The sequence below is a fragment of the Prinia subflava genome, chromosome 8 (assembly GCF_021018805.1).
Source record: "Prinia subflava isolate CZ2003 ecotype Zambia chromosome 8, Cam_Psub_1.2, whole genome shotgun sequence".
Classification (NCBI taxonomy): Eukaryota; Metazoa; Chordata; class Aves; order Passeriformes; family Cisticolidae; genus Prinia; species Prinia subflava.
The window spans coordinates 28,923,034-28,949,584 of record NC_086254.1 but is presented as its reverse complement, the minus strand read 5'-3'; the positions used below and the strand labels follow the sequence as shown (position 1 = coordinate 28,949,584).

The 26,551-nt window shown below is 49.7% G+C and overlaps 3 protein-coding genes across 5 annotated transcripts; 2 read left to right on the top strand and 1 right to left on the bottom strand.

The window, feature by feature from the left end:
- On the bottom strand, positions 1–11,860 carry ARFRP1 (ADP ribosylation factor related protein 1). The gene is made up of 8 exons (XM_063404372.1): positions 11,721–11,860; positions 10,609–10,708; positions 10,138–10,225; positions 9,591–9,673; positions 8,907–8,988; positions 8,674–8,744; positions 2,466–2,566; positions 1–953 (listed from the first exon to the last, which is right to left on the bottom strand). Exons 2-8 carry the CDS (start codon positions 10,699–10,701, stop codon positions 866–868), a joined length of 606 nt encoding a protein of 201 aa, XP_063260442.1. The 5' UTR covers positions 10,702–10,708; positions 11,721–11,860; the 3' UTR covers positions 1–865.
- Positions 11,861–11,958: 98 nt separating this feature from the next.
- On the top strand, positions 11,959–19,492 carry ZGPAT (zinc finger CCCH-type and G-patch domain containing). Its single transcript, XM_063404371.1, has 6 exons — positions 11,959–13,025; positions 13,670–13,803; positions 14,516–14,674; positions 15,701–15,832; positions 16,512–16,923; positions 17,357–19,492. Exons 1-6 carry the CDS (start codon positions 12,382–12,384, stop codon positions 17,493–17,495), a joined length of 1,620 nt encoding a protein of 539 aa, XP_063260441.1. The 5' UTR covers positions 11,959–12,381; the 3' UTR covers positions 17,496–19,492.
- Positions 19,493–19,646: 154 nt separating this feature from the next.
- On the top strand, positions 19,647–26,551 carry LIME1 (Lck interacting transmembrane adaptor 1). Of its 3 annotated transcripts, none has more exons than XM_063402224.1 (7): positions 19,647–19,881; positions 22,015–22,124; positions 23,802–23,954; positions 24,445–24,493; positions 24,582–24,669; positions 24,834–25,246; positions 25,479–26,551. In XM_063402224.1, the coding sequence occupies exons 3-7, from the start codon at positions 23,839–23,841 to the stop codon at positions 25,863–25,865; spliced, it is 1,053 nt and encodes a 350-aa protein (XP_063258294.1). In that variant the 5' UTR covers positions 19,647–19,881; positions 22,015–22,124; positions 23,802–23,838; the 3' UTR covers positions 25,866–26,551. The 3 variants fall into 3 exon arrangements, with proteins under 3 accessions (XP_063258294.1, XP_063258293.1, XP_063258295.1); XM_063402223.1 differs by having other exon boundaries at positions 21,875–22,124; XM_063402225.1 differs by lacking the exon at positions 22,015–22,124.

Sequence of the window (26,551 nt, the reverse complement as noted above, 5' to 3'; positions counted from 1 at the left end):
TTCAAATAAGTAGGAAGCTTTATTGCATACTGATTTCTCCCTGCCTAGAGGTTGTTTTCAGCTTAGAAAGATCACAGAGAGGGCCTTGATTCACTCCAGTTACAGAAGATCCCAATTACTCTTAGGATTAAAGACAATGCACAAAGAGACTGGCAGTCAGAGCAAGGCAGTGCTTCTGGAATCCGTGTCCTGGTAGGAATCCATTTCAACCAGCGCAGTTGGGTTGGATGAGGTCTTCTCCAGCCTTAACAATTCCATGATCCAATGACCACAGTGCAGTTGCTGGTTGATGGTTGATGGTTTCCACATCTGCTTCTATCACAGGTCAAAGTTATGAATCAACACCCCCAGTGGAAATCAAGTCCTAATCAACGCTGTCTCTCCCCACTACACAAACAGCAGCATAACAGGGCCTGTAACACCCTGCAGGAACTTGGGGCTGGAGCAGCAAGGACCTTTGCAGTTAGGAGGAACAGCCATTCCCCAGGCTGCTCCTCCCCTTCCACATTCACCTACACATTTCCTTCAGGAATTCCTTCATGTCACCGGCCTCCAGCCTTTCAGAGTAACAAATCAGGAATCACAAAGTAAGATAGTAGAAAATTAAATCCTTTGCATTGGCAACAACGTGTAAGTTGCTACATAGGATGCTCTGAGGCCAATGACAATACTTAATGTAAGAGATTCCCACCCCCCACCCAGTTGGAATCCTTGGCTCAAGTCTTTTTTAGACACAGAAAGCGAGAATTTGTCTCCAAACTTAGGAAAGAATCAGGTGTAATAGGAATCCAGTGGATCACCTTCTTTAAAGGGAACACAAAAATGTGTGGAAAGAGATTGTCCATGGCTGGCTGGCTGGGGGTTCCTACGTGATGTCCTTCTTCCTTGGGGGGCGGTGGATGTTCCTCACCACGCACTTCACCATCCACTCAATCCCTTCGTTCACCCCTTTGCTAAGGAAATAAACAGACGAGGTTTTAAAATAAACCAACAGCAAGAAGCAGCCAAGAACAGAAACATGGATCATATAGGCCCTAAATGAGCCCTAACATGAGGAAGGGCTCTACTCATCTCACAGTTTTTTGTTGGCATTTCTATATTATTTCTCATGCAGGCAAACAATAGGGATCTGATTTCTTTTAGCTCAGCAATATATACCTCCATCCTGTATTTTTCTGGTGTCTGTGCAAGTCTACGCCCAACTTAGTCACCAACTCTGTGGAAATTGGGGATGAATAAGCATCAAACCCACCTGACAGCTGGTTTGAGGTTATTTTGTCAGAAACCTCATATTATATAAGATCTTGCAACCCCAGTTCCAGCTTTCTGTAATCATCTGTGCTGGGGCTGCCAAGCAAGTCACCACCTTGCTGGTCTGCACAGCTCCCCAACCATGACTTCCAAGAGTTATTTATTCTTTTAGTGCAAGCTCAAACTGGAATTTTGAAAGGAAATTCTACACAAATCAAAACTAGAAATGTTTGTACCAAAAAAAACCCCAAACAAACAACCAAACCAACAAAAAACCCCACACAACTGAAAAGGTTGTTTTTCATAAGGTTATTATCTAGTACTTCTCTTCCAGTCAGTGCTTGAACATTGTTCTTGTGGCCATTCACCTGCTTAATGGCATGTGATTTGTAGCAATGCAGACAAGAGATTTTTTTCACAGTTCAAGAAATTCTTGTTATCCTTTGCAGTAGCTTGTATGATAACATGGAAAAAATTTCCAAGCTCTAGATTTAGCCCAGGCAGTAATTCAGCCAGGAGTATTTCCACCACCTGGAACAAAACTTTTGACTTATGCCAAGTAGCACTCTTCATTTAAAGAACTGAAAGTGCAATGACCCAAAGTACTGCAAGTCTCAATATGCAATAATGATGCTGAGATATCAAGAATCCAGCGGGTTGGTCATGGCATGCAGTTGCACAAGCCCAAATTAGGGTCTGTTTTAGTCATCGTATTTTAAACCACAGGCATCCCCATGTAAGAGGACTCCTGGAGACTGTGATATCATCCCCATCACAAAGCTCATCTGCATGCCAAAGCATATGCAAGCAGAAATATAATTATGGCAGCAGCAGTGAAGCACTATCCGTTTCTCTGGCAGAGGCATCAGCAGCTGCATTTTCAACTGACGTCTAACCTCAAAGCCAGAAGCTGTAGCAAACCAGCATCTGCAAGGATTATTGTGTAAGGAGAAGGGATGATACAGGACAACAAATACGCCTCCAAGTCCTGCTGTGCTCAGCCAGCAGTACATTTCCACTGTTTTATAGGCAGGATTTACAGATGAAGTTACTGAGCTGGTGCAAGTCCAAGGTTCTTGAACAAGTGTCTGTCAGTGCTGGAAGGAAGCACAGCTCCCTTTCAAAGCTTAATAACTCCTGTAGTGCTGCTCTGTGTGTGACACCCCACAGCTGCTCAGTCAACCAATTCTCAGTCTACTGATTCTCATACTCACCCAGTAAGGGCTGAGCAGGCTTGTGTCAGGCAGTCTCTCTTTCCAATCTTGTTAATGCAGTCACTAAATGCTGTCTTGATATCAGGTATTGACAGACAGGTCTGCAAAGGGAACCACAGTAGAGCTTGTTTGTGCTGTGTCACATGGTGACTTTCTTCCACAATGAATGCTACCATAGCTGTAGTCCTGCTTCAGTCAGGATGGCAATGCTGTGAGTTAAACCCACTCACCCACCAACAGAGCAAATTCACCCCTTTGCATTCCAAAGAAATGAACATATTCTTTTTCCACCCAAGAGAATATTGTTTGTTGACAGTACGCACACACTGCCACACTTTCCTCATCCTTAATCTGCAAAGTTCTAAGCAAATAGTCCTGAAAATGAGCACAACCTGCACCCTCTAAGGATATCCCTTCCAAGCTGCTCAACAGCTTGTATTTACCAGGACACAAGAGCTTTAATATTTACGAAGCCTTTTGAAACAGTGTCCCTGCCACAAGCCCAGATGACTCCTTGCCAGCATCCTGGGCACTCTCACAAAACAAGCTGTGATTTTTCCTCAGTTCTCAGCACATTCCTTGGCATTACAGCCATGCCCCACCAGCACTTGTCTGTTTGCATTCAGAGGAAACACTGGCAGCACTGAATGCACTGATACCTGATATCATTGTGCTCTTGACCCCCTGCAGGTCCTGTGCTTCTGTGAGGCTGCCAGGAGGCTGCTGGGAACAACACCACAAACCATAACCCCCCAGTAAACCACTGGATTACTTTACTCACATAAATCATGGTGTCACCACAAAAATCTTAAAGCTACAACAAAAGCAAACCTGCCCCACTGGAGTCTGGACTTGCACCTCCCTGAGCACTCAGTGCTCATTTTTTCCTCAAAAGACCTGGACAAGAAATTTAAGCACTTCAGCTGGCAATGAGTCCACCTTTCCTTCTCTCTGTAACGACATTCTGGACTTTCAACACGTCTCAAATACGTGTTTCAAACCTTCTGTCAGGCCCACATATGTGTTTTGGACAAATGTTTACACAAATGCCAAACTGGACCCTTGTGAGTGCTGAGGATTGGCCAAGCAGACGTAAACTCTGAGAGAACGGAAATATGAAAATTAATGTCACCAGCCATCCATTTGCAAAACACTGATTCTGGAGAAATTAAACAAAAGAAATATTTATGGACAACAGAAGTAGATTTCATTGCTTATACATAGGAAGGGATCTTAAGAAATTGCTTGCAAGGAGTTTAACAACACCCAATTAATACACCCAGTGCCCTTGACTCTGTTACCTGTGCAACTTTTGACGACTGTACTTTTTTATGACCTCAGCTGCATTTAAAAGTTGCCCTTTCAATCAATGACCTGGAAACTATCCAAAACCATTACTGCCATCATTCCATAAAAGCCTCAACAATTTAGGTCAGAACTTCTGACATGCGAAAAACGTGCAGTTCATATAGATGAGCTGTCAGCCACAGGATAAACAGTTAGTTTTAAAAAAATAACAACAACAATTACTAACTTTAGAAGGAGTCAGACTGAACTTGGGGCTGGAATTCAAACCAGTAGGTCTGGAAGATGGGCAAGTGATTACAACCAACCAACCAACCATTCTCTACTGGTTTGTAAAAGCTGCTCCCTTAGCCTGGTGTGGTGTCCACTGCCCAGTAAGAATGGTCCAAATGCTTCCTGATTTAACACAAAGCTCTGGACAAGTCAATTACCCAATAGCTGGGAAGGAAAAGGAGCTGCAAGCCAGTAATTTGAGCTATTTTTCACATCTTTGTTGTTTTCAGTCTTGATACTTGGCAGTAGGAAGGTTAAATCTCAAGGCAGCTGAAATTGAGCAATTGTTTCTTGAAATATACTTTAAGCTTTTCAGAGTTTAATACCATTGTATAATTATATACTTTTGAGTATATCCTTTTCTTCTTCTTGAGTCCACCCTTTCCTTCTCCTTTTCTGAATGATGATATAAAGTATTTTAAAATAAACCAGATAAAGTGTTGAAGATATGAAGTAACAACAGAGAGTACAATCATGCTGTCCTTGATTCCTCAACTTCTACCTGCACAAAGCAATCAGGAAATGAACTTCCCAGCACCACCAGCAGACACCTGCACATACCCAGCAGCACAGAGAACCCACATCCTGCACCTTGCCCATCCTTGAAGGCTTTAACAGTCCACTTTTCCCAGTGTAGCTGACAATTACAATTTTTATCTCCCAGTATAAACCACTGTTATAACTTCCCTTTCCCACTTTCTGGTAGAGCTGTGGCCTGCCTCACCTTTCACAGAGCTCCCCAGCCATGGCTTTCCATGGAAAGAAAGAGTTTCATCAGAAAGAGTTTTGCTTGAGGAGACTTTGCACCATTCACATTGTCACAGCAGGATGCCACTGCATCACCAATCCTGTTTTGAGAAACGTTATTTTTTTTCCCCTTGGGATGAAGTAGAGCAGCACAGCAGAAGGGTAACACCAAACTATCCATGCCCTGTTTTAGTGTTCCAGGGAAAGCCATGAACTGGAATCTCATGTGACAGCAGGGCATGAAGCAGATTATGCATCAGCTCAGCAAGGGGCATCTGAGCTTCTCATGCTCAAGGGAAAATGTCAGCTGTGGCTTCCAAGTTCCCCTTCTCCCCAGGCACATTACAAAGCATTTGTTTACACATGTGTTTTGTTTCTCAGCTGCAAACACATAAGCCAAAGGCAAAGAAGGGAAGCTGGATCTGTGATCACATCAGCAGTGCTCCATTACAATAACACAGTCCACAGTGACCTTTCAGGAATGATGTTATCTCTTACCCAGTTCACAGGAACCTCACACAAAACACATGACGAACCAGATTTCCATCTCAGCTTCCCCAAAATAACACACTGTAAAACATCTTTTGATGAAGGCTCCTCCAGGCATAATCTAGCCAGGACTGAACCAAATTCCTGATATGAAGGGTTCAGAATTGCAATACCCAAAGTAAAAATCAGCAATGGCACACCTAAAAATCTATCAAACAGCAAGGCAAGTTTTAGCCAAAAAAAGGCTGCATTGTAGAGCCTTTGCCCATTTCCCAAATCCACTGGAGCAAAGACAATGCTGGTGCCTGGTCTCCTGTCAGGATAAAACCAGGAAGCATGGATAAAACCTCAAGCAGAGGCTCTTCAGTCATCTCAAGAGTAATCAACCATCAGAACGGAACTAAAACAGAAAGAACTGCAAGGTGGATTGCCTAAATAAAACCATTTCACAAAATGTCTAACTCACCTGACCTATGCTGAGGGGCTACCCTTTTTATAAGCTTGCTTTAAATTAGAATTCAAGCTGCTTTAAATTTAAAGATGGAATAGTATAGCTCAATTTAAACCATTTTATTTAAACTAAAACTAATTTTACAGGGAAGCTGTGGTAGGTCTTCAGCTGGAAAGCAGAATGGCTTTCATGCAGAAGGTCTGATTTCTAGCAACCATGTGGAAATGTGGAAATGAGTATTCTGCTACCCAACATGACTCCTCACATTTTCCAAAGGCACAAGGAGGCTTTTCAACATTCTGGAGATTTCAAATTAAATTTCCAAAATTTATCTTTAGATGAGGATGACAAAACTTCCTCCCAGCCATGGGTCATCATACGGCACCCAGTAATTTTCAGATTGTTAAATTTCAGATGCAGTTTTTGACAGGTCATGTTTTTCCAGTATTTTGAACAGTGTTGCATAATGAGCCATTCTATCCTCAAATTGTAATAGTTCATTGTAAAGCTTAGAAATATATACCTTGTGTAAACCTTTCAACAGCTGCATTCACATCAAAACAGCAAATATCAATTCTTATTTTGCTGTTTCTTCTGCAATAAACCATATTTTCAAAAGTGGCATTCTGAGTTGAAAGGGAGTTAATTCTGATTAGTATATATTAGATATTTTATTTCTCCTACAAAGAAACAGTTCCTTTAAAAGCCCAAACAAATTCCTTCCTCCAACACACATTTGACTCAGTTTTTAAATTACTTATAAAATAATCCAATTTTGAAGCCCCTGCTGAATACAGAGCATTCTCCTGATACCATAAAATATCACATTCAGTATTGTGAGAATTAGAATTGGTGTTTTGCAGTCAAAAACTGTATTTTATCCCCTGGAATGACCAAATACCATTCATGATTGTCAGTGCTGAGAGGACACAATGTACCCTGGGGTTCACAGCAGAATTCTTAACACTTGATGCAATTTCAAAAATGCATCAGCACTTTTGTTATCTTAATAACATAATGTAAACTTAAAAACCAAACAATGTCAGATATACTATTTCTGATGTATTTGATCACAAGCCTCCTGCTGGCCTCTACAGACATCAAGAATTATCCTTCACCTCCAAATACCCGCAAGGTTAAGATACCACTTCTCCTCCCTTATCATGATTCAGGACAGAGGGATGCTGGTGAGAATTTCCTACTACAGTTTTATGTCTGGAGAACCAGAGCAGAAAAATCTCTGCTAATTATCAGTTTTATTTCAGAGGTCTTTCATTCTGCTAAATCAGGGGAAGAGAAACAGGCTACTGAGTTTTTCTCAACCTTGTTTAAGTGAACCTCAATAATTACTGAAAAATAAGCTATAATCCCCTTAGTGATTTGTTAATAGCATTGATGTCTCTTTGCTGGGTCCATATCCAAGATCTTTTTGTAGGAGTGGATCTCTAAATATCCTCTGCAGGTACTTCTTACAAACAGGCAATCCTACAGTGGGTTTAGTTTTGCTAATCTCTTGTTGTAGCTCTACAACTGCTTGAAGGCACCAAGTCTGTGAGCTGGTCTTGGACCCTCCAAAGGGGGCAAGAAGTCAGATTTTCTTTTGAAAGCCTGTTCCAAATACCTATTTCTAGTAATTTAAAGAAACCCACTTGTCCAATTACTTGTCTTTAGTCTGGCTAGAGTGTCAGAAGAGCCAGTATGTGCAGCCTGTAACAAAATATGCATATACAACCAAAAGAGAAACTGGAACAACTTTCCAGGTCACTGCTTGGAGCTTATGCTCAACAGGTCAAGGCAAGAGTGCAGGCTGCTCCCTGCAGAAAAGCTGTGGGGTTGCACAGAAATCTGAGAGCCAATATTCTGGTTTCCACAGGACAGACCATTTCCCCACATTCCAGAGACCACAGCAAAGTCAGGACCATAAATCAGGAGTTCAGTCTCGATCTCATGCTTTTACATGGAATTACATTTCTCTTATTTTTAAGACTAGATAAATTTGATCATTCAAAAACCCATCTGTGTTGTACTCATGAAGTGTAACCAAACCCTCCTTTAGAGCCACGTGATTTCTATGCAAGTCTCACGTGTTTCCACAAATGCAACCACTAGTGCAAGTGTAAAGTCCAGAGGAAGAGAAGTATTTGCATCCTTTGGAACAGAGACCGAGCCCAGCTGCCAGGGCTGTGCTCCAAATCCTACTGGAAGCCTCTGGCTCCATCTAGAGACAGGTCACGGGAGCTGCAGTCCTGGAATTCCAGGTGCAATTTCCAGGAGGAAAACACTAAAAACACCACGACCACCTTGGGCACTCTCTTCTCTTCTTTCCATGCTGGGGGAGATAAGGATGGCCTGGGATGTGTCACCTAAACACTGCACCACCCACGAACTGTCAAACCCAAACCAAGAGCTTTACACTTCTGAATACACTGGAAAGAATTCAAATTGTATTATCAGAAAAGAGCATTCCTTGCCATCCACTGCTGTCACTGATGGAATGCTCTAAAACAAACAAGTGTTGTATTGAACAGATCTTATCCAGTTATGGGGAAAGGATGATTTGCTTCACATACATCTGTTGTGCTATTCCTGGGTTTTAAAAGAGCAGCATAAACAAAGTGCACTAAACATTTTTTTTTGGAATAAACAGGAAAAAACAGCATCAATAAAGCCAGTCACGGTACATGAAAAAGCCACCATAGCTATGCAGTTTGTTCTGTCTACATAAAGAGTTCAAAACTATGTGCCTGCAGAGAGCTCCTTCATGGCACTGAAAAAGGGCTGGAGGAGAAAGGAAAAAAACACAACTAAATTCAAAGCAACTATTTCCAGTGGTGGGAAAGTACCTTAGGATCAGCTCAGGACAGTGGAACAAACTTAACACGAATGCAGAGTTCACCCTTCCAAGGCTTATTTGCTCATTTACGTAAATCCTCCATATTTTACCTCTACATCCTGCTTGTTGGCCAACACCAGAATGGGAACCCCTTCCAGAGCTTCACTGGTAATCATCTTCTCTACAAAGGACAGAAACAAAACCAGGTTTAGCCAGTTCTCGAACTTGTACAAATGCCTGGCACAGATTATCTGGACAGAGGGGTGAAGCCAGAGGCTCCTTCTTGCATTACAGTTTCATTTGATACAACCTTTCAGGTCTATTTTGTTCACACTGTACTTACCAAAAGCTCTTTTGGACTCAGAGAGCCTCTCCTCATCAGTGGAGTCAATAACATAGATCACCCCGTGAGATTCAGCATAGTACTGGAAGGAGAACACAGATATTGGTGTCAATCCACTAGGATCACTTGTTCCTCTTCCTGATTTGATTTTAATTTGGTACATGTGGAGGAGATCAACCAGTTAGAGGCAGCTGTATGCACAGTGTGCCTGCACAGAATGGAGGCACAGCCTGTGCTGCCTGCTCTGTTTGCAGACCTGATCAACACACCAGGTGGAAAAGCTCACCTATGTCCCCCCAAAGCTTATCTCTACGGCACAAGCCCAGATCTGGTTTGTAACTGCTGTCTGTAACCAATAATGCAAATATTAAGCACAGAAATAGTGGAATCTCTGCAAAAGTGTTAATGTTAAATACTGGGGGTATCCATAAGCCTGTGTGATTACCAAATGACTGTAGTGGTTCAGTTCTAAAAGAGACAAAACCACTTCTAAAAGAAATCGCGGAATCACAGGATGGTTTGTGTTGGAAAGGGCCAAGCATCTCATCAAGAGCAGGGACACCTCACACTAGATCAGGCTGAGCAGAGCTCCATCCCCCCTGGCTCTGAACTCTTCAGATGGAGCAGCCACAGCTTCTCTGGGCAAGTTGTATCAATCAAATGAAACCAAACCACATCTCCAACCTTGTCCCAAAGTGACTGCAGCTCCTCCTGCCCACCAAGGTCCCAGAACATCAGCCGAGTTTTGCCAACATCAATAGTTCCAACTAGAAGGAAGGAAGAGAGGGCAATCCAATGAAAACTGTGGTGCTGTAAAGCACAGAAACCTGCACACCCACCCAGAAATCTGGGGTGGGGCAGGCCTGTGGGGGAACAAATCACAGGCAGAGGCTACTTGCAACCACAGAGCAAAACCTGCACAGAGTGATCACAAATACAGAGCAGTATCAGTGCAAATGATTCCAGAACTGGGCCAAGGAATGCACTCCAGGGAAATATAGTCTGAGGACAGTGCTGAAAAAGGATACCTGGAGTTTTAATACTTCAAGAGTTTCTCCTCCTAAGCTAAGACAGTCTACTTTATTGTCTACAAAAAGAACTGGGCAGTTGGGAGATTCAGTCTCTGCATCCAGGAACTATTCTGCCCTTCTGAAGTCTTACACATAAACAAAAAGCAGCTGTTGACTAACTGTGCAAGAAAGCCAAAAAAATTCCACATGGATTTACTTACTGTTTAAGCCTACAGTGGTTGTGATTTTGGACAAACTCATCCCTTTGTAGTTCTTGTTAAATCGGGTTTTAGTTTGTTCAAGGAAGGTCTGAAAAAGAACAAGACTAAGTATTTACTGTCAAACATTTTACTGGCTGGGGTAATCCTACCCCAAAGCTGCCTTTTCATTTCTGCACAATCCTGCTAGAGCGGATACTGCCCTACCTAATTCTGGACACACCACACTCTTCTTGCTCCCTATTTTAGCAAGGAAGGAAGGGATCATAGGTGATTATGGGATTACCAAAGCCTCAGTCACATCCCTGAAAGCTTGTACTAAATTTAAGTAATGAGGAAAGTTAATTGTTTGATGTGACATCACTAAAGTAACTCAGGACACAGCTGAAGGAAGGTTGACCTTGTTGGAAGATTCATCCCTGGAGGATGTTTAGAACTCTGTGTGCCCTCCATGGGGTGATAAACAGCACTTACCGTTTTACCAGCATTGTCCAAACCCAGGATCAGGACACAGTACTCATCCCTCTGGAACATGTATTTATAGAGCCCTGACAGCAGCGTATACATCCTGCTCCTGCAACAAATGCCAGGAAATCAATTAACAAACAGGTCATTCCCAAAAGCCTCTCATGCCACAAAGCAAGTTTTTCCCAACACCAGACAAATAAATGATGCTACTCTTTTATGAGTAACTCTCATATTTAGGCAATCTCAGGAAAAATCACAGATCTAAGAGAGATCATGAAAATAGCTCAAGATCAAATTTGGGGTTTAAAGAGGAACTGAGGGAGGACTTGAACACCTCTTGCAGTAAATGTAAGACCCACAGAAAATGAAGTGAACTTCATACAAATACAAAGAACAGGTATTTTGAGCAAGAATCTACAGAAGCTCACAGCTGTTTTTGTGGTGCTGGACTTGCACAGGCAAGGCAGAGCAGCTTTGCTGGGATGCAGGAAGCACTGGCTCCAAGTGCTGCAGCTGACTCACACCATTGCAGCAACCCTGCTGTTCAAACACCGATAAAGGGAACCTCAAGGCAGAGCCTTTGAGACGCAGCTGCCTCCAAGCAAGAGCGTGGTTAAACAACTACTTGGAAGTCAAACACCATTACCTAAAGGGAAATAAAAGTGTTCCAAAGCAGGACCCGGGGGTTTCACGGTAATGGAGGACAGGGCACCTCAGGGCTAGGGGCTCCAATCCCACAGGTACCGGGGCCACCCGGCTGTGTGGGAGCGGGGGGCTCCTGCCGTCCCCCGGGGAGCAGCCGGGCCACCGGCTGGGGGGAACCCCGGCCCGCCCCCCTTTCGGGACAGCCCGACCGCCGGCCTGCTCCTCCCGGACCCGGGAGATCCTCCCGGACCCGGGAGATCCCTGCAGATCCGGAAGATCTGGCCCTTTCCTTCCCTGCCACAGCCAGTGACGGCTGAACGGGAACACCGGCCCTACCGCCATTTCCCCCTAATGGCCCAGCGCCACGTCTCGGGCCAGCGACAGGTCTCGGGCCAGCGACAGGTCCCGGCTCAAGCTCCCGAGGGCAGCGGGCGAGGAAAAGAGCCCCGAGCCCGAGACCCGCGGCCCCTCACCTGGTCCTGGTGCCGGTGTCAGCGCTGGAGCCGCAGCCGCCTCTCACGACTCCCCAGCGCCACCGGCCGCCGCCATTCGGCGCCCGCGACTCTGGGAAATGTAGTCCTGTCGCGGCGGGGATGGCGGTGCAGGAGGGGCCCGTGGACTACAGCTCCCGGCATGCCCCGCGCCGCCGGCCGCCCGGGGACCCCGAGTGCTGAGCGGGTGACGCGTTGGCCAGCGCAGCCGGAAGTGGGGGCGCTGCGGCCGGAAGAGGGGGTGTCATGGCGGGTGTCATGGAGGCGGCTCGCAGGGCCCGAGGCGGCTGAGGGCGCACTGGGGCCGCCGAGGTGGCAGTGGTGGCTCAGGGAGGTGTTGCAGCCCCGGGGCTGAGGGAGCGCCCAGGCCGCGGGAGGAGCGGTGTCGTGCGCGGGCCCGGTGGGCGAGGGTGCACTCCGTGGCGGGGGAGGGCAGGGCCAGGCCCGGCCTCTCCCGTCGCCTTTTGCCGCCTGTTTCCAGCGGGAGCATCGCTCTGGTGATTTCCGAGGGAAAGAGCGAGACGGCGGGTAGATGTCGCTTCTGCGGGCGAGGACTCGTTATCCAAAAGTGCTTGAGTAAACTCCGAATGTGTTTTGAGTTCGTGGAGAGGACGCGGGCAGAGGCGCCTTCCCTGTGCTGAGAATGGATGAAGAGAGTCTGGAAGCAGCGATCCAGACCTACAACGCCCAGCTGCAGCAGGTGGAGCTGGCGCTGGGGGCGGGCCAGGACCCATCGCAGCAGTCGGACCTGATGCAGCTGCAGGAGGATCTGAAGCAGCTCATCGAACTGACCGAGTCGAGCCTGGTGGCTGTGAAAAAGAGCAAACTTCTGGCCACTTTGGACACAGATGCCTCCTCCTCCTCCCCAGCGGGTCTCCCAGGGCAGGATTCCCACCTGGACAGCTCTGCCCAAGATGAGGAATATGCTGCTTTTAAAGAAGCCATTGCTGGGCTTGGAACAGATGAGGAGCCTGCAGCTGATGACAGCGAGATCTCCTCAGAGAGAGAGGGAGAAACAGGGTCTAAAACCAAATCAAAGTGCAATGAAGAGGAGGAGGAGTCTGAGAGAGAGGAGGAGGAGGAGGAGTTGAGTGGGATGAAGGTTAAAGCCCCCTACTACAGCTCCTGGGGGACGCTGGAGTACCACAATGCCATGATTGTGGGGACAGAGGAGCTGGAGGATGGCAGTGCAGGGGTCAGGGTGCTCTACCTGTACCCCACCCACAAGTCCCTGAAGCCGTGCCCGTTCTTCCTGGATGACAAATGCAGATTTAAGGAGAACTGTCGGTAAAGAGAGAGGGGTGGGAGGGGCGTTGTCTTTCAGAGGGATAAGCCCCTTCCTAAGGTGCTTTTTTCACCCAGAGAAATTGTGCCTTAGTGTTTTTAAAATGTGCTGTGGTGAGCAATGGCATCAGTTTGGCTGTTTTCTGTGGCTAATGCACAGAGGAAATGGAAAATCCCATGGGAGAGCTGCAGAGATGATACATAACTGAGTGGATAAATGAACAACTGATGAAGTGTTTTAAAATCAAACACCCAAGCCTGTGGATAATGCACACATCCCAGTTGCACAGGGAGGTTGTGTAGGCTCTGTTTTTGGGGATCTTCACCAGGATCAACCTCAGTGGTCTGTGAAGGTGCTGGGCTGGAGCCCTGCCTGTCTCTGGGCCTGTTTATCCCCAAAGCCATGAACTTTTTAATTGGATGTGTCACTAGCAATGAGGTTTGATTCTCTGGGGTGGGATGCATTCTTTGTCCCATGACATAAATAACGAGTTTAAGGTGAAACATGAACAACTTTATAACTGCAACAGCACCTGGTCACACTTCCCTAATTCTGGCAGAGGTTCCTCACCGCTGACACTCGTGTGCATTTCCTTGGAGGAGGGAAGGGATTTTCATTGAAAGCTCCTGTTCCTCCTTCCCTGCAGGTTCTCCCATGGCCAGGTGGTGTCCGTGGAGGAGCTCCAGCCGTTCCAGGAGCCCGACCTGGGCAGTCTGGGGGTGGGCTCAGCCTGCCTGGCCAAGCACAGCGATGGCATCTGGTACACGGCCAGAATCACCGGTGAGGGGGCAGGGGCTTGTCCGGGGCCCAAGGGGAAGGTGGAGGCTGAGGTTAACGAGGATCTAAAACTTGGCTCTCGTGGTTAATGACAGAAAAATGTAAACTGTGGGTGCTGCCCTGAACTCAAAATCTTGATGTAGCTGAGGAAACAAACTGAGTTTTGTCAGGTTAGAGGAGGGAATTGACTGGAAAACAGGAGATATAAAGAGCAAGAATGTGGAAGGGAAATGACTAAGAGGTCATTAACTGCTCCAGGGAAGAGGGAGGGACTGCAGGAATTTACATGTATAGTAGGTGCGAATTGCAATAATCTGGTCTTGTTTAAACAAAAACCAGGGGAGCTGGCCCTGCCCGGCAGCTGCTGATACAGGCTTCCCTCTGTCCTGGGAAGGAGGGTTTGTTCCCTCTTTGCATCTTTCTTTTAACTGTTGTTAAGTCAGAAGGGAGCAAGGTCTAACTTCTATTTAATTCCATTTCTCAACAGCGCACCTTTCTTGATTTGTAGAGATAAACTTCTAGGTATCAACACAGGCATTGTGGAAATGCTTTTCATTGCAGTGGGTGCTTCTCCCTCCCAGACAGAAACAAAACCCACAGATTTAACCCAGAATTGTGTAGAACTGTTCTTGGGCCTGCCCCCTGTCCCATGTCATTCTGCTGGGGCTGGCTCTGGTTTAGCTCCCTGTCCTTGCTTGTCCCTGTTCCCTCCTAGATGTGGACAGTGGTTACTACACGGTGAAATTTGACTCCCTGCTCCTCAAGGAGGCCGTGGTGGAAGGGGACAGTGTCATCCCACCCCTGAGAAGTGAAGATGCTGCTGAATCTGGAGAGTCTGATGAGGACAGTGTGGATGATTCTGGTTATGCCAAAGGTAAGGGAGTGGGAGAATTTGAGCAGGAGTGACTTGGGATTTTGTTCTGCTTCTCTCTGGGACTGGCTGGCTGTCCTAGAGCTCTCACTCTGAGTGTCTCACCTCTGATGAAAGAGCAGTTGATCTCTTCCTGTGTTCCTGAGGTATTGAAGAACAGTAACTGGATGTTATGCTATAACTGCAAACTAAAATCTTTGTTGTATGCAAATCCCTGGGTTAATGGAGGCTGGGGGTTTCCATGAGAACTTCCCATACGTGGAAGAGGAGGGTGTGATATTTGAGAGTTCCAGACTCAGAGCCTGTTTCTTACATGTCTGGCTGAACTGAGTTAATAAATGAATCAGATTTTCTCATCCCTGGGAGCTCCATGACCCAGGAGTGTGAGACCCAAGGAAATGTGAGTGTTGGCTCCTTGTGGTGCCTCGAAGAGGCTGCAGGAACCGTGCCCTGTTTTACTGCTGAAAGGTGAGAGAGAGTGCCCAAGTGAGTTCCTGGAAGTTGCACAGGCAGCTCTGTCCCTCTGGTGGTGCCACAGCTGCATCACAGGGACAAAGTCGTGTCCTAGAGCTCTTTACATTTAACCTGACTGAGGTTATTGGATCCAAATAACACAGAATTAATGCTGTGGCCTCGAGGAGCCTCATACGGAGACAGGAGCTGGAGGCACAGGATAAGTATTAGGTGCTAATACTGTGCTAAATTCTACTCAGATATGTACATTAGTCTGTATTATCATCCTGGAAGGAAGGAAAATAATCATAAAACTTCTGGGTGATTCTTTCTGGAAGTGGGAGGTGGTATGTGCATTAAATCAAGTGAAACCTCACATTTCAGTCACTCCCTGTATAGTGTTCATGGAAGGTGATGATTCAGTAGGAACTAAGTAAGGCTGGAGAAGTGACCAAATGTTTTTAGGGTTGGAGAAATGAATTGTACTGTCCTGTGAGGGATGCCCCACACAGCAGCTTTATTCACAATTCAGAGAGATTCACCATATTTCACTGATTCTCCTCTTGTGTGCCACAGTGATCGATTCAGGCGTTCCAGAGAACGGGGAATGGAGCCCTGCCTGCAGCTCCTCTTTCGGTGGCTGGGAGGCCCATACTCGAGGCATTGGCTCCAAACTGCTCGTTCAGATGGGATATGAGTTTGGAAAAGGTAAGGGGAAGAGGGTGGTCCTGGCGCTGTTGAGAAAAACCCAGGATTTTGGATGAAGCCAGAACTTTGCTGTGCCAAAGGGCTGAGGCTCAAGCAGTGTGACAGATCACAGCAGTGTTGGAGGGAAGAGGCATGAGTTATTTCATGGAAGTAGAGGCATGTGGGGCACCAACCCCTGTATGGTAATGGCAAACAGTGGAGGCACTGGTCAAGTTCATGATCAAAGCCGTGAGAACGCTGTGGAGTGTTCAAAGGGTGGAGGTGGAAGGGAGCTGATCTGCAAAGCTTCTGATGTCTGTGTTAATGCTTCTCCTGGCCTGGACACAGACTTCAAAGCCTGCTGAACTCGCTGCTCCCACCCAAATTGCATCGAGCCTTGGGGGCTCTGGGAGGGCCTCTGTGTCTCCTGTTCTCCCAGAGGAACCAAACCAGTTTTAGGTAGAACCTGGCTTGAGAAGCTGAGGATGAACCTGGTTTCATAGAAACCAGCCTGACGGATGGCCTCGGGCTTGGAATCACAAATCTGCTGTGGAAGGCTCCTGGCCTGGCCTTTGCTGGTCCCCTTGGCTTGGACAGAAGTTCTGACTTTCAGTACCTCAAAAGCCTCTTTGCTTGTTTTAAGCTTGTGGTGGGAGGTGACTCGGAGAGGGGATGCTGTAATCACTGACTCTCTCCTCAGGCCTAGGGAAAAATGGTGAGGGCAGAGTGGAGCCCGTGCAGGCTGTGGTGCTTCCTCGAGGGAAGTCCCTGGACCAGTGTGCTGAGGTGCTTCAGAAGAAGAAGCAGGGCAAGCTGGAGCCAGGCAAATCGAGGAAATGCCGAGCAAAGGGAGGCAGCTCTGCACAGCTGGGCGGGCGTAAGGCCCCGCGCAACGTGTTCGACTTCCTGAACGAGAAACTGCGCGGGAAGAGCGCTGGGGACAAGGCTGGCGGGATGGCCCTGCCCCAGAGGAACAGCAAAGAGATCTACCACGCCAGCAAGAGCACCAAGAAGGCCCTGAGTGTCAGTCTCTTCCAGACCACGGAGAAGATTGAGCAAACACAGAGGGATATCAGGGGAATCCAGCAGGCCCTGGCACGCAACATCGGGCGGTAGGAAAATGTTCTTTGGGATCAAGTTTGTAGTGCTTCTGGGGAGGGGTGGGCTTGAAATGAGGTATGGGAGGAACAAGTGAAATATATCTGGATGGGACTGAGGTGGAGGAGAGAGTTCAGTGTGTGCTTCAGACCAGTGGACACTGGTAGATGTGTCTGGGCTCGTTTGGCTGGAATTCAGGCTGTGGCAAAGAGAGGAGCTTTCTGAGGAAAGCTGCTGAGTCCTTCTTGTGCCCACCTCTGCAGCATTGCTGCTGAGCATCCCAGGAGGACATTGTCTAGCCCAGATAATGCTGAGCATCAAGTTATTCCTGGCTTTCAGCAGGTCCCTTGGGCTAATCCTACAGGAAAGGAGAAACCCTACTGGGATGGAAGAAGCCTTTGATCTTACCATGCAGGATGACATTGCCACTGTGCTTTTTGTTTTCAGGCACAGCATTGCTGCAGCTCAGCTGGAGGAGAAGCTGGCTAATGCTCACAAGCAGCTGGGGCAGCTGCAGGCCCAGGAAGCCAGGCTGCAACGGGAGCAGAAGAAAGCAGACACCCACAAGAAGATGACTGAGTTCTAGGTGCTGAGGAAGGTGCAGGACTGCAGGAGTTGTCCTTCTGGTGCTCCTGGCCTCAGAGCCTCAGGGAGCTGTCCTGCTCTGCTGGGCCTCAGGCTGCCAAGCCTGAAACTGGGCAAAAAAGCAGCAGTTTCTGGATGCTTCTGAGCTCTTCTGGGAAGGGAGAAGTGAACATCCGTCCAGCCCCGAGAGCATTCAGTGAGGTGGGCCTTGGACGAGGCCTAGCTACAAGGAATACAATTCTCTCCTCTCTTGCACACTTCTTTCCTTCATTTTCCCTGCAGTAGCAGCTCCATCCAGAGTCTGTGGGTGCTCAGGTGATAACACTGCTGGCTAGAAACCAGCTGAGGGGGCTTGGACAGCCCCACATCCTGCCCTTAACTGTGCTTTCTGTCTGTGGCCACCTGCCAAGCACAGGTGTCCCGACCGTGGCTGGGTGAAAACATCAAAGGTCGGGTGCTTTAGCTGCTCTCTGCCTTCTGGTGTTTACTGGGGGATTTAGCTGAGAACTCCATTTTTGGGGGGAGCAGTTCTTTGTAGCCCGAGTGTAAGGAAGAGACAGAAAATTGACAGCTCTGAGGTGGGAACCAGCAGCCTGGAGCATCAGATTTCAGCAGTTTGTAAAGAGTATCCCAGGCTGTAGCCAAACTCACTGGCTTGGCATGGAAGGTTGCCTGGTTCCACAAGTAGAGTGCCATAGCTGGGAGAATAAGCCAGCAGCATAATGGAATTCCCAAGCCTCCTATCCAGGAACAGCTCCACAGGGAACCCTGTGATTTTTGCCACCGTCAGTTGGGGTTTTCTGTCCAAGGTGCCCTACTGATTATGGGTCCTTTTACTGAAAAAAAATCCTCAGGACCCAGATCCAGCTTGGACTGGGCCCTGGATGAGCGCAAAGAGCAGGATCTGTGTGAGGCCAGTGTGCAGCCCTGCAGTGGGAGAGCTTGGGGCTGGGCTGGAAGCAGGCCAGGCAAGCCAAATGCCCTTCCCTGCAGCATGGAAAGTGGACAGGAGGGATGTCCTCTCCCCTGGTTACACTCTGTGTTGGTGGTGGCCAGTGCTTGCCTCGGAGGAGATGCTGGTTTCATCATCTGGTGGAATTTCTGCATTTTCTGCATTGTAAAGGCTTTTTTTTTTTTAATAGTTTGCAATTCATGCCAGTATCTTAAGGACACCTTTTTTTTTTTTTTTTTTTTTTTCCTAATTTAAGGAACCAATTTCCTTTTATTCTGTGAGTGGCTTTTCTAATGAAAAGGTTCCTGTCGTACCCCCTTTTTTATCTATCCCTAAGAACAGATTAAAATCAAGCTGTCAGCCTGGGCAGGGCTGTGCCTGCTTGCAGGGTCAGGCTGCCAAACGAACAAGAAAATCAGAGACTGAAGAAGATACCATCAGAGCTGTTCAGGTCGTGTGGGATTTCACACTGCTGCAGACACACCTCAGAAATGCAGCGAGACAGCAAAACCAAGATGAACATCTTCAGGAAACCTGTGGGAGTGAGTCTGTGCTGCTGAAGAGCACCTGGATCCTGCTGTGATCCTCATGGATGTGGGAGCTTCATGGGCTGCCTCGGGCACTTGGTTCCTATTGGAATTGCCTGTACTGTCCGCAGTGTTCTCAGTTCGTGTTCTCCACACGCGGGGCTCAGCTCAAGGGTTTAACAGTGGCCCTCCCTCACAAGTGACTGATTGTTTCTCACACTTGAGTGCCGAGTGGTGACAAGGATTAATGTGCCCAGCTTAGCACGATGCTCACTGAAGTGGCCCATGATTGGAGAGCTGAGCTGGGCACGGAAAATTTGGGGCTTTATTTTGTGCTCTGAGACTGTTTAACATCTCTTTAGGAACTGGGAGGATGAGCCCTGTATCTTATCTGAGTCCTATTGTGACCCCTCCTTGGGATCTTCACAGCTTGTCAGACTCCTATTCCAGCGGCTGCCACCTCCCACCCAGCCAAGTTCACGTCCCTGATGAATAAAGTTGGTGTTTCTTTTTCCGCTCTCTCCTTGTAAGGCGTCGTTCATTTGCAAGGTAATGATGATCTGGGGCGCCCCATTCTTTCCTTATATTGCCCTGAGCTCCCGGAGGAGCCGGGCGGGGCAGGAGGTGCTCGAGTGTGCCGGGAGTCTGCAGCACAGACCCAGCCTACCCCGGGGTGAAGCCGCCACCTCCGAGGGCAGGAAGCTGTGGTGTGTGTGCTCTGTGCCTGCTCGCAGCCAGCTGCTCCTCAGCGAGCGGGAGAGCTCAAACCGGGATGCTGGGAGTGTGTGGGAGGCCCTGACTGGGACTTGCTGTGGGATAAAAAATGAAATTCTCCAGGCTGGTCGGCAAGGAAGAGAGCGTGGTTGGATCCCTGCACTCCACACTCACCGGATTCTGAGTTCCTGCAAGTAAGTGGTGGTGGCTTTCCTGCCTGGGAAACGGGGAATCTGCAGCTAAACTGGGGGGAAATACTTTAAAGCCCCCCAACGTATTTAGAAGTCACAGCATTGTCAGAGATGCTCTTGGGGCTGGATAGACTGGACAGGCAGGATTCCAGCTCTGCTCTGGGGAGCCTCAGCTGGGTTCAACTTTGAGAGCTGGGCTCCAGTCTCTGTCATTCCCAGATTTGTGCTCTGCAGCTGGGCTTGAAAGGGAAGCAAAGGTGGTGGAGCTTGGCAGTGCTGCTGGGATCCCATGGCTGGAGTCTGGGGACTGAGTGGGAGCCAGTTGCTTTTGGGATGAATGAATTCAGTTCAAAGGAGTGTGAATTGTGGAAATTTCCAGTTGTGTTGTGGGGAGGGGGACAGGAGTATTGCTGGTGTGTGCAACAAGAAAGTGCTGAGCTCCTGTCTCTGGGTGAGGAGGCTTGAGAATGTGGTCACTGAAATGCTGTCTTCTGAAAACCTAAGATGATGTAGAAGTAGTGCATTTGTGGCAAAGGAAACCACTGTGGTGGGCTGATGGTTCTTGAGAAGACACATCTCTCTAATAGGGCCATCCTGTAGTTTGGAATCTGGCTTCCCATAACAGCAGCTCCCAGCTCTCCGCTGGTCTCCTGCTGTGGCTCGGCTCTGCAGAAAACCTCTTGAGCTGATTCTTGCCTTAGAAGAGCATGAAGAGCTCAAGTGAGTGTTCAGCAACCAGGGAAGGGAAGAAAGAAAACTGCTGAAATGGTGTCAGCCTCAAGCAGAGCCCTTTGGTGTGGGCTGACAGTCACTCACCCAAAGGCTTTAAAGTTGTATTTTCTCAAAAGCCACTCCAGCATGTGAGCAGTGATCAGAACTGCAGCTGGAAGTCTGCATCCAAGTTTTCAGACATTTGGGTCTGGCATTTAGAAGTGTGGTTGGCACTTTCTAAATGAAAAGCCCCCAGAGGTGTTTGTTCATGAAATCTCATTACAGAGATGAGCAAAGTGGATAAGATCTCATGCCTGCTTTTTCGAAATAGTCTTAAAATTCACTAATTGCACCCCATGGTCCAGGGCAGATTCAGTGTTGTGACTGACTATAAGCAGAGCTTTCACTTTTTGTAATTGAAAAGAAAAAAATCCATCTACTTCTGCTTCTTGGGCCTTTTTTGAGGCACAACTCCCTGGGGTACCTGAGCAGAGTTTGCTGCAGCTGTGTGCACAGTTGCTGGTGGAAATCAGCTCAGAATGCTCCTCTTGGTTTTGTGCAAATAGGCTTTGAGTAGCTTCGCAGACTTTTCTCTTGCCACCCTGCACTGAACACTGTGGTTTTATCTGGAGAGATGAATCAGAGGCCAGGCAGAATCATCAGCAGCAGCACTTGATTTTGCAATGAATTTAATCTTGCTTTCAGGAAGCCCAGATGAGCAACTTGCACCTTTTGTAGGACTCACAAAAAACTGCCACGGCCTGGAGTAGCGACCCATCTGCCTGTGCTGGGGTGTCACACACAGAGGGGGGAGATCCCTGCTCGGAGGGCTGTGGGTGTTGTCACAACGGCTGTGACCGCCCTCGTCTTCAAAGCCACCTCTGCTGGCAGAGCCAGCGCCTTACGAAACGCCGTCTGCTGAGCCTCCTGCCCCGGGGAGCAGCCCCGGGGCTGGGACCATCGATAACTTTATTGGCAGGAAATTCAGGTGTGCGTTTCAGAAGGTGTGGCTGAGACTTTGCCTTGCAAACTTGCTCAGTCCTACCTGAGCGTCTTTAGTCAGGCACTGGGTTTTTCTCGCGAATCTGTGATTTGGGGAGACCCCAAGAAGTGGCTTCTCCCAGTGACTGCTGAGCCTGAACACTGAGGTGCATGCACTGCACAGTTTCACTGGTCAGAAATCCTGGAGCAACCACCGACCTGCTCTACAAAAAGTAGGCCAGAAGAATTTATCTGCATTCATTTCTACTCAAGGAAGTCTCTCCTTTCAATCTTCAAAATTCAGGGATGGAAAACCCCCCTGCTGTGGGATAAGCTGCCCCGTGTGTGCCTGCCTCAGCTTGCTGAAAGCTCCCACCTCCATTCGAACATCCCACCAGCTCCTGGCCATTGAACCTCATTAGCTCTTTGTCTGCTCAACTCCAGAGCCTGCTCAGCTCTGCCCTGGTCCTGCAGCCCATGATTCCATCACTAATGAGCTGAACGAGTCCAGCGAGGAGCTCCAGGCTCTGTCTAACGCCCCGGCCCTGTTGCAGGTAATCCGAATAATTAAAGTATGCTCAGACAGAAAAGCTGTGTTGTCTAATTAAAACATCGTTGGAAAGGGAACAGCCTCCCCTTCCCAGCTCTGATCTAAGCCAGTCTGTCCAGCCAGGTTAGTCCTTAAAACCTCTCTGTCTCACTTTCTACCTTGAAATAATTGCTCTCCAGGGTTCATGCTTCAGTCAGGGCAGTTTCCAAAGGCATGGGAAGTTCTTAGATAAAAGGATGCTCTCAGATAAAAAGGTGCTACAAATGGGCAGAGACCTTCTGGTTATTGTGGTAAAAATGTGCCAAAGATGCTGCTGTGTGACCCGGAGTGCAGGGGAGAGGGGAGCATCGGTGGGTGTGCCATAGCTTCTGAGATTCACACAAGGCAGGGTGGCTTCTCACCAGAGCTCATCTGGGCTTTGCCATCTCAGTGAAGATATGCAAGAGGGTGAGTAAGAGGATCCTGCATGTCCCTCTGGATCTTTGGGTTCCCATCTGTGCTGGTAGAAGGCACTCTACTGCTGGCCTGGATCACCTACTGTGGCTTCTTGGAGCTGTGTTTTATTCCAGGAACTGCCTCCATCTCCTTTCAGATCAGGCATTTCCTGGGTGCTGGTGTCAGGCCAGGCTGTTTTTGTAGGGCAGGGTGCACAGAGCTGAGCTGTGCAGAGCTGGGAGCCGCCGCTGGTGCAGGTGACGGGGTCTCAACTTTTGCTTTGGGTTTGCAGCGTGCTGGCAGCGGAACAGGGACAGGGATGGTGGCATGGGAAGGATGGAACAGGGGTCACCAAAAGCCTCCTGGGGAAGGGGGTGATCCTGACAGGCTGGGGGGTATCAGTGCTTTGTGTCAGGCTCCCCAGCACCCTCCTGCCCCTGCGCCGCCTGCTCTGGCTCTGCCGCAATTTGCAGGGGATGATTTTTGCTTTGAGGAAAGCACAGGGACAAGGGTTGGATTTGGTCAAGGCACAGCTTTAGACAGAGGGAAAGGGTGGGAAGATTGGGTGTTTTCTGCTCTGGTGTCACAGCAGAGAGCATCTTGTGGTGGCACAGGGAATGTGGGGTCCGTGTGAATCCATAGAAGAAGGACGGGGTCCTGGTGTGTTCTGCTGAGCCCAGGGCATGAGGAGGGAGAGGAGGGAGGGAAGGAGATGCAGAAGCTCACCCTGTTTCCGGGAAATTGAGTCATCCTGCCTGTCCTTACTGGCCTCCCCTATGCTCAGGAGTGGTGTCACCCCCATCCCACAGCCCAGGGTAGTGTCCTGGTGTCCCCAGAAAGCACTCTGTCATTTTTAGGGTGTCTCCAGAGGGTTTTCAGGGCTCCTGGGCATCTCCTTTTGACCATTTCAGTGACAATTTGTGAGCTTGAATCCCTCTGGTTTTGCTGGATTGTTTTTTTCAAAAGCAACCAAAATCGGAAGTTTTCCCCAGTGGTGGCAGAGCACCCAAGTGTCCACATGGGGCTGGGCACTGGAGGTGCTGTGGTGACTCTGGGGATGGCAATCGCTGGCCAGAAAATGGGACACCCGGTGAAATGTCCCCGTCCAGAGCATCCAGAGAGACCTGCTGCTGGGGGACTGTGCTGCAGGGGTCCCTCAAGCCCTGGGGGTCATAGGGCACCATTTCATGCCATGGTGAGCCCAGCAGCTCCTGGCTGAACTCCAACTCGTGTTCTCTCTCCTCAGAGCTCAGCCCTGCAGTGGTGCTGGAAGCAGCTCCCCCATGGCTGCAGCCAGTGGCGAGGGGACAGCAGGGACCCAGCTCCTGCCAGCTGGCACTGCCCTGGCCCTGCTCGGTGGCCTGGTCTACCTGGGCACCCTCTGTGCTGTCTGTAAACGGTACGTGCTGCCCACGGCTCCTCCACTTCCCCTCCTGGGGCTGGGATGGGGCTGGGGGTCCCTTGGTGGCATTTGGTGGCTGCACAGGGACACTCTGTGTGCAGCCATCCTGAGCTGGGATCGTGGGGATCTGCTGCTCACCCCAAGCCCCCACCTGTGCCCCAGTGCAGATCAAGCCTGGCTTGATCCTGCATCCCTGTGTGTCGCAGCCCCCTGGAACACCCCCTACACCCAAAAACCTCAGAGGAGCAGCCCAGAGAGGGCTGAGCTGTGAACAGGATGGGCAATGCCAGGGGCACTGCCAGTGGTGCACGGCTCAGTTGGGTGCAGGATGCAACTGTGATGTCCCCAGCCAGCGCAGACCCTGCTGTGGGGCTGGGGAAGGAGCAGGATGTGGGTTTTGGGAGTGCTTTGCTGGGGACCTGGGACACCTGCTCCTCACCCCTGGCTTTGCCATCCGCTTTGGGCTCAGCCCCACTTCTCCCCGCAGGAAGGGCAGGAAGAAGGTTGCTCCAGATGGGGTGAAGCTCGTGGATGAGGTAAGAGCGCATTTTGGGGGGCAGGACCAGCTCTGGGGGGTGGTCTGTGCTCTCAGCCCAGCCTGAGGGGGTCTGTTCCCAATGGCAGGCCCTGCTTGGCCAGACACAGCTGCGGTCGCTCAGCAAGTCGGACACGAAGCTGCACGAGCTGTACCGGGTGAAGGTCAGAGACGACGGTGAGTGCCCGTGGAGCAGGGGGAGCCCAAGGGCTGGTGCCCCTGGGCAACTGCCTGCAGGCCCCCTGCTGCCCACAGAGGACAGATGTGCCACAGTGCTGGCACTGTGCTGGCACAGAGGTTGGTGCCTGTGGCATCCCCTCATTTCATCTTCTCTCCCACAGTCCAGCGTCCGGCCAGCCTGGACCTCCCCTGTCCCACGGCCCCTGCAGGTGAATCCCTGCACATCTCTGGCCTCCTGCACCGTGAGCTGCCCCAGATCCCAGTCCCTGAGCCCCCGGCTGCTTCTCCAGCCCCTGACCAGACCTACTCCAACCTTCTCTTCACCCCGCTGAGGAAACCAGCGCCAGACAGTGTCTATGAGTGCCTGGCAGTGGGGGGGGAGGACACCCCGGCGCCCCCCGTGCCAGCTGGCACCCAGGTGTCCCCTCCACGGGCTGTGCATGGGGCAGCTGATTATGCCTGTGTCCATAAAGTGAAGAAGGTGGTGTCGGTGGAGGTGCAGGATGGGGCTGTGGCAGGATCCCCTGGAGCACAGCACTGCTGGAATGGTGCAGGCAATGTCCCACCAGCCAAGGTACGACTCTGGGGGGCAGCAGGGATGGGGCACATGGGGGGGGTCATTTAATTCCCTGTCTCCCTGTTTAATTCCCTGTCTCCATGTCTGGAGCAGGGTATAAGTTAGGATCCACTGCCTGGATCCTCCTGAGGAGCTGTCAAAAGATGAGGGGGATAAAATCATAAGGATACCCTGCAGTGGGCAGGGATTGCCCCCAAACCTCCACCCAAAAATAAAATTCTTTTTGCAGCTGGAGGAGGTGTACTCAACAGTGTGCAAAGCCACCAAGAAGAAATCCCAGGTCCCTGCATCAACCCCGGGGGCTGTGAAGGAGGGGGGTTCTGGGCGGCTGCCCCCCCACCAGCAGGAGGGGGCCCCAGCAGCCCCAGGCCCCCCTGACTCCTGCTACGAGTCCATCAACAACAGAGCTTGGACTGCTCAGGGCCGTGGCCCCGACCCCGACTATGAGGCTGTGGACATTAACTGGAAGAAGGCAGCAAAACGGGACAAGCCAGGGAAGGCCTGTGTCCCCGAGAACCTGTATGAGAGCGTGGGGGACATTTGGGCAGGGGAGCCCCGGAAAGCCTCTGCCCGGACTGCAGCCAATGGGCTGGAGGTTTACATCACCAACCTATAGCCCCCCCGGGAGCAGGAGTGGTGCCACAGGGGGGTCCCACCTGGCTGGACACCGTGGGGTGACAAAGGGACAGATGCCAGCAGTCCTGTGCCCACCAGAGCGGCTGTGTCCCTGCACTCTGTATATATTTGCTGTTACTTTTCTTGGAGTGTCCTTGTCCCATCCCAGCCCAGCTGGTGCCAGGCCTGCTGCCATCCCAAGATGGGCAGTTTGGGGGTGCTGGGTGCTGTGTGGGATGCCAGTGAGACACTGGCACCAAGATGGGAACAGGGTGGGGACCAGTCATGTTTTGGGGCGGGGGCAGACAGGGCTGCATCCAGCCCCAGGCCTTGGGCTGCAGGATCAGACCCTCATCAGGAGTTTTCTGCCATGACTGAGGGTCTCTGTTCTCCCCACACTGCTTGGGGGGGACCAGGATCTCCTCCAGCTCCCAGGAAGCCCTGAGAAGCTTTGCTCCCATCACAGAATGTCCCTTTTTATGGGGAGATGGGGTCAGCCCTCTGCCTTCATGGAATCATAAACTATGGTTCCTGAGTTGGAAAGGACCCACAAGGGATCACTGAGTCCATGTCCTGACCCTGTACAGGACAAACCAGAAATTTCACTGGTGTGGGCTGTGGGCTCTGCTCCATCCTCCATTCCCACTCCTTCAGACCCATGCAAGGGTGTCTCCATGGGCAGCCCTC